The sequence below is a fragment of the Arachis hypogaea genome, chromosome 20 (assembly GCF_003086295.3).
Source record: "Arachis hypogaea cultivar Tifrunner chromosome 20, arahy.Tifrunner.gnm2.J5K5, whole genome shotgun sequence".
NCBI classification, from domain to species: Eukaryota; Viridiplantae; Streptophyta; class Magnoliopsida; order Fabales; family Fabaceae; genus Arachis; species Arachis hypogaea.
Genome location: NC_092055.1, coordinates 110,016,527 through 110,024,249, shown reverse-complemented (window position 1 = coordinate 110,024,249; position 7,723 = coordinate 110,016,527). Strand labels below are relative to the sequence as shown.

Sequence of the window (7,723 nt, the reverse complement as noted above, 5' to 3'; positions counted from 1 at the left end):
AGTAACAATAATTGTAATTGTAGTCACGGTAATAATAGTTATAGTAATGCGTATAACAAAAATGGCAGAAAAATAAAATAAAAATAATAATGGAATAAAATAATATTTTTTAAAAATATAACTTTAAGCAAACAAATAAAAATACAATGAAATAAAACGCTTGATAAAAGATTAACATTTTATCTCATAATAAAAATAGTTGATATCAAATAGGGAATAGATTGTAATAAGATTAAGAGAAAATTTCACTTCATTTTTTTTAGAGATACTAAAATGATATTCTCTTTTCTTTTATTTGTAAAATATATACTTTTTTCTCTTATAACTTTTAAAAAAATCTCCTCTTTAATTCATTTTAAATTTTTTGTGTTAACTAACATTAACTTTACTCTTTTTTAAGAAAAATAAATTGTTTTTTACAAAAATACTTTTTAGCAAAATTTTTTTTGTGTGATTAAATTTTGTTTACCAAAATACCCTTTAACAAATTATTTTTCTATTGATTAAATTATATTTTTTTCAAAATATATTTTTCTTAAATTTTTAATGATTAAATTATTTTTTCTTAATTAAGATACCCTTCAATAATATTTTAATTATTAAGAAACTTATTTTGTAAAGATGTGAAAGAATGAGATGTTAATTTTTTAAATTTGGGATTTATGCATTTCGATTTATTTTTAAATTTTAATAAAGTTGTCAATAATTTTTAATAGTTCTATGAAATAAATTATTTATTAATATTAATTGTTATACATATTAACAGTGGTAAGATTTTTTTAATTTAATGTTAAAATAATATACATTGATATCGAAAAATTAATAGTAAAATATAAAAATAATTGTTAACAAAAATTTTGATAAAATTATAATTTATTAATTAAAAAATTATTGAAGTGTGCCTTAGAAAAAAATAATTTAATCATTAAAAATTTTTAAAAACAATGTTTTAGTAAAAATACAATTTAAAGTAGATAAATTATTTGTTAAGGGCTATTTTAGTAAATAAAATTTAATAAAAAAATAAAATTTTTATTAACGATTATTTTTATAAAAAATAATTTATTTTTAAAAAAATGGATAAAATTACGTTAGTTAATACAAAAAAATTAAAATGGATTAAAATTTTTTTTTAAAATTATAACAAATGAAAATGTATATTTTATAAATAAATAAAAAAAGAATATTATTTATTTATTTTAGCATCTCTCAAAAAAAAAGAAAGTGAAATTTTCTATAAGATTAACTATTAGAAAACATTGAAAATGATTGATGATGAAAGTCTCTCGCAGAGGTAGATACTAGTCACTAGATAACCTAAAGTTCCATGTATGTGCGCAAAATTAAAGGATAGAAATGCTAATATAATAATCTCTTAGCTTCCACAATTAATAATAGAAACATCAAGGTCAATCGAAATTCCCACCCATGTAGCACGAAAAAAGATTACTTGTAATAAGTAAGTAAGTAAGTAAGCAAGTAAGTAGAGTGTATTAATTTCACGGGCAACAACGACTTTTGTTATTATGTGTTTCCCATTTCTTTCAAAGAGTCAAATCATTAGTACATAAAAGTCATGCTTATTGACTTTTCTTTATAGGCCTCAATCAAGGGCTTTTAATTTCTTGATTCATAAATAAAAAAGAAAACTATATTTGTTGCTGTGGATGTGGTTGTGCATCGCTTGCCTCTGTTATTTTGGTATCTCCACATTCTTTTGGTGCTTTAACCGGCAGTGATTTCTGATGACTCACTCCTTCTTTGCTTTTTGCCCACAAAACACTATAGAGACTTAGAACCAGCATGATCCCACCCACAACACTGCATGCATGCATAACACATCCAAATTAATAGGATATTTCAGGACAATCAGTATTTATTAATGGACTAATACATTGTATTTGAGCTAAGCATGCAATAGGTTAGGTTTAATTTTTTCATTAAATACAGCAACTAATGGAAGCATTTCAATGAGTAAAACAATTAGCTTGAAATTTAAAAGGTTTCTATTTTCAAGACGAGATCGAATCTTCGACACTTAGTTAAAATAAGATGAATTTTTTTGTTCAATTACATACTCAGATTAATTTATCGTATATTTATACATAAACATGAAAAATATATCATAAATATTTTAAATTTTATGCTTATTTATTTATGAATTAGCAACGTAGCTGACCTGCCTAAACACAGGGGCTCACCCAAGAGCAATATAGAACCAGTGGTAGACATAATAAAACTGAGTGGGTTCCATATTATTGAGAAAACAGGCCCTCTCTTTTCTATCACCCAAGCTTGCAAGTAGTATACCACCCCATTCACCAGTATCCCCTGTTACACCAAATATTAGCAGTAGGATAGAGGCATCATAATCACCCATTTATCTATTTTATTTTATGCAATAATCAATCATTTTGTTTTGTTAAAAGAAAGTAGGTAAATTTTTATGTAATTTAAAATAAGATAGTAAAATTTCACATATAGTTAAAAATTATTAGACGAGTTGACATATTTGACTAAATTATTATTTAACGATTTTATTCAACTATCAATTTTACATTAAAACAATTGCATATAAGTTTCCACTTTAAAATAATCTCCTAACTATACTTATATTGAAAGAAAAAATCTTTGTTATACATATTTTACATTAGGTTGATGGTAAATTTTATGATTTTGTTGTGGTGTCCAAATTACCTAATTTATTTTTTAAAATAAAAAATAAAATATTTAAAATAAAAATTAAATTATTTAAAATTAATTAAATATTATCTATTTACTTTTTTTTAGTAAATTAGGGACAATGTTAAAGGTATTGTAGCACTGGTGACTCGCCTAAGTTGACACACACATTCTATGTAAAAGCACAATAAGAAACCGTATGTCCGGGTCCCATAAGTATTGTGTTTATTATGGAAAGTATTAAAAATCATATAACTAAATACTTACAGTGTAGACAACTGCAAGGAGTCTCATATCCCAACCCAACTTCCATTGCTGAAAATCTCTTTCAAAAGCTATAGCAACCAAAAATGATTGAATTGCACTTGACATGCACTGCAGGCTAGTGAAATATAACTTTGAAGGGTAGCTTTTAAGAAATTGAGCCTGTCATCAATTTTGGATATATAAGCACACAACAAACTTTAATTGTATAGCACAATAATGCAAGATGAGTGGGTAGTACCTGAATGACAAGCCAAAAGCTCCAAGTGATGACTGCCAAGAAAAAGAGTAAAGAACCGAGTATCCATTTTTGGCCTCTTGATGAAAGATGTTGAGTGTGGTGGTGTCCAGATACTAAGTGTGGTCCTTTGTATAATGCAAGGATCACCACACCACCTATGCAAAGCAATACACTTGCAATCTTTGCAATCCCTGATTCTGTCTTTATGTTTACCTTTTCCATTCTGCATTATAATTTTTGGGATTATCATACAAGGAGTGTTAGAAGGCCAGCAGATTTTGTAATTTGCAGCCATTAATTAGTTATCATTAATATTTTTAATAGTGTGAGATTATATCTAATAGTATAGAACTATTCACTTTTTTTTTTTTGCCGATTAAATGCTGGCCAAATTTTAATAATAGTGCTGGTCCTTAAACTTTCTATTATGATATACCTACCACCCATTCTTAATCATTTATATATATGTCGTTATAGATACAGCCGTTACATTAATAAGTGTTAATTAGTAATATATATTAAAGGGAAACGTTGAGAGATCAATATTTTTAGTTCACAAATAGAAAGATTAGTGTTATTTTCTGTTAGAGATATAGTCATTAATATTATCTTCTCCTATCAACTTAAATTTTTAAGATGAATAATTTTATGATAATTCCAACATAAGAGGGGAAAAAAATTATTGGCTTCTTAAAATTTTTCTGTATCAAACCCCAAGTTAATATAGCTCAATTGGTAACAAGGCTAAGCTAATTCACTCGTTTCGAAGGTTTTCAATTTAATTCCTAAATATAACCAAAAACAAAAATAGTATATCCGAAAAAAAAATTAGAAAGAAAGTAAATAATTCGATTTTATGACTCATTATGGGTGAATACGGATCGGATTGGATTGAATATAGTCAAAATTTTGATTCGATCCGCACTAAAATTACCAAATGGAATCTAATATCAATAATTTTTAAGCATAGATCCGATTCGTACATTTGCGGATCGGATCGGATATCGGACATATCCGCAAAACACAAAAATATTTTTAAAAACTTATTTTTAATAAAAAATATCAATAAAATTTATTTTTTTTGTTCTTTTAAACACTTTTATTTTTAAAATAATATTAAACATATATTTCTTGAATAATAAATTAAAATAATATATATATATATATATATATATATATATATATATGATAATTATTAGTTAAAATAAAATATAAAAAGAATATTTACTTATTTATTTCTTTATTTTTGCAGATACGTAGATATGCGGATCGGATATATAGATACCTATACAAAATTCGCAATCCGATCCTATTAGTGTGCGGATCGGATCGGATCTAATCCGATGCCTTACAAATTGGATCCATATCCGCAATTTTCATTCGAATAAACACCGTGGATACGTGGATCAGATCTGATAACTCATAGTCTCATAGTTATGTATTAGAATTAGAATATACATTATATGGCTACTTTCGTAAAAACATCTTCATATAAATATAGTATTAGTTAATTATTAAATAGTTTGACATGTTTGACCTAACTACCTAACCATTGGTGATACTATCCTTGTAGAAGTAACCAATATTCAATATTTTGTTGCTCTGTCCCACCTTTTTTCTTCTTGATGTTCTCCTTACTTACAAAATCTAAAGTCACCGTAATCTCCTGAAATTGATTTTAGCTGGAACAACTTTTTCTTTTTTCTTAGTTCTCTCTCCATTTAAAGTAAGGGGAAGACACCAGAAAGTGATTTTCTTTTTCTTTAGCAAATTATAATATTACCTGAGAATGACAGCAAGGAAGAAAGTAGAAGCGGGGAGGCAATTAACAAATGCAGCACCCAACGTGGCAGAGGTATAAACAAGTGCAATGCTATAAACATTCAAGGTTAGAGTAAGCCTGAAAAAGCAAGAATTTGTAGTATAGGGTTATAGACCTATTAGTAAGGTTCTTTAATTTGATTATAACAGCATCTAATAACTAAAATATTAGGTCAATAATATTTTTTCTTTATATTTACTTTAGAAACAAATACAAGAAAATATATTCAACTAATATTTTCTTTGTCTTACATTTAACCTAACACTAGACCCTAGTTATTAATTTTGTATTTTTTGAAAGTTATGCCTAACATTCTCCTTCAATATAATATACATAAAGAATTGTAATTACACTTTAGTTACCCGATAAATGAGAACATGAAAATCTTCAAGAAAGTCATGAACGAGAGTGGCACTGCACTTTTTCTAAACCATATAATAATAAAATATAGAAACGTCAGAGTTTGATAACTAACTAGTATATCCAAACAAACTCAGATAGCAAAGAAAATTAAAAGAGAAAATGAAATTCAATAATTATTACCGTTCAAATATGAAGGCCAGAGGGACCAAAATAACGGTTCCCAACATTTGTCTATAGAAGATAAACACAGAGCTATTCATGCCTTGATTAAAAACTGCCTTAGTCAACAAGGTCATCACTGAATATATGAATTGCATTAGAACCACTGCCAAATATGGCTTAACTTCACCCATTTGACAGTGTGCACAAATGTATAGAGAAGAAGGTTATGCCTTCTGATTTTAATTTCACCTATCAAATGCATTTATATAGAGCTTAAAAAAAGTTGGTTATTTGGTTTCTCATATTATTTCTAACCCTCGGTCCGGTAGGTCAATCAGTTACTCGCGGATCTAAGTTTTATTTAAGAGTTTGTTGTAATCAATCAGTTATTGTATGCTAAGGTGGAATTTGAACTCCCAACACTTAATTATGCGAATGAATGAGTTAACCACTCGAACAATTCAAATTGCTTAAAAAAAGTTGGTCATTTATGAATCACTTTCTTGAAAATGAAATAAAATGCTGCTGCATGAGAAATGAGGCCAAAATCTTTATGCCTTGTCATGCCAAAAGAGTTATAATAATTAGTTAAACGTATACTTCAACAGTTGAACATACAAAAAATTTCAGTGGGGATGTATCTATTCTCCAAGCACTCTGAATTTTTAAAATAAAACTTTATTATAGCATCTCATCTTTCGGTTTTCATGCACAAAAGTTGTAATCTAATCTAATATTAAATAATTATTAGATGCTTTATCATGTCTGTATGTATTCCGTTTTTGGCGAATATAAATGATATTGGTTAGTCGAGAATGGTGCAGACTTCTGATAAGTTGGAACTGCACATGTAATAATAATCATCGTTATTTCTAACATATTTCTATTGCCATTATATTATCAGTGATCACTGTCCATTTTTCAAATCCCTCCGTCATACAATTTATTATTACAACTTCAACAATTATATTTCATGCTAGAGATATAACTATGTTAGCTAAAGATATAATTATTTATAGATTTTTTTATCGATTTAAATTTTTTAAAAAATTATTTTATAATATAATATCAAAATTTTTATAATTAAAATATTTAAAATTTAATTAAATTCACACACACAAAAAAAAAGTAGTTTCATGACATATACCAGCTACCAAGTCGAAGAAGCTAGCAATGAGGGAATAAAAATGTGTTTATCACTTTCTTATTTTTAGGGTTTATTTTTCATGAAAATCAGAGGCAAAACATAGGACTATAGCATATATTTTCAGGTGCTGTCATGTTTTGTCTTCCACTTTCAACAGATTTGCATTTGAGATTCCACAGTGACGATACACGTTAGGATGCCTTTCCATTTTGAAGTTTGACTAAATCTTTTCTTCAAAGAGAGAGATTATATTAGGAAAAGATTGAGTGTAATGCATAATTGTATAATGCATATACATATAAAAATGAAGGGTAAAGGAAATTGTTCGCATTCTTGCCAAAAAAAAAGTGTTAGGCCCAAAATAAAAAAGGCTCAATCTACAAAGAATTCAGATTCCATATATCAAATATGTCCAATTTGACAAAAAAAATATGTCCAATTTGACAAAGTCTAAATGTTTTAGCTGCGATGACTCAATTTGACATGTACATCAAAAAGATCTTAATGTGCATTCCTACAAATTAGTCACTATTTTAAATAGAAGATCTCAACTATTTCTATATAAAGAAGAATAAATCAAATAACCATCCATTATTATAAGTGGATAAGTTACTAAAAGATAACAAGACTTTCATCCTATTACACACAAGTATTTTTCAATTCTAACACATGAATTCTGCATTAAACTCTTATTAACTTAAGCATTTGAGTCTTTTGCATATATCCTATACATCCTTACTCAAAGACCTTATATGATTTTATCTTGCTAGAAAAAATATTGGAATTCTCACTAAAAGAAGTCTAGACCTCACGTTCATATCCAAATTACATTAATTTTAGATAATCTTCAAAACAGAAATAAAATTAAATTCTCACTACAAGAAAAGTGTTGAGAACCGTCGGATTTACCATCGACTTTTATCAGCAGATTTCCGACGGACAGGAGGAGAAATTCGTCGCCAGAAAAGATTACCGTCGAAACAGTTTTTCCATCGCTAAATCCGACGATAATTAATGGTGTGAAAATGTAACTCACCCGCGC

The 7,723-nt window shown here is 27.2% G+C and overlaps 1 protein-coding gene across 2 annotated transcripts; it reads right to left on the bottom strand.

Annotated features, from left to right (window-relative positions):
• Positions 1-1,497: 1,497 nt before the first annotated feature.
• LOC112786682 (WAT1-related protein At5g64700) lies at positions 1,498-5,790 on the bottom strand. 2 transcript variants are annotated; one of them, XM_025830052.3, is made up of 7 exons: positions 5,553-5,790; positions 5,372-5,434; positions 4,971-5,087; positions 3,188-3,410; positions 2,950-3,108; positions 2,180-2,331; positions 1,498-1,821 (listed from the first exon to the last, which is right to left on the bottom strand). In XM_025830052.3, the coding sequence occupies exons 1-7, from the start codon at positions 5,723-5,725 to the stop codon at positions 1,650-1,652; spliced, it is 1,059 nt and encodes a 352-aa protein (XP_025685837.1). In that variant the 5' UTR covers positions 5,726-5,790; the 3' UTR covers positions 1,498-1,649. The 2 variants fall into 2 exon arrangements, with proteins under 2 accessions (XP_025685837.1, XP_072086371.1); XM_072230270.1 differs by lacking the exon at positions 4,971-5,087.
• Between the last annotated feature and the right edge of the window lie 1,933 nt (positions 5,791-7,723).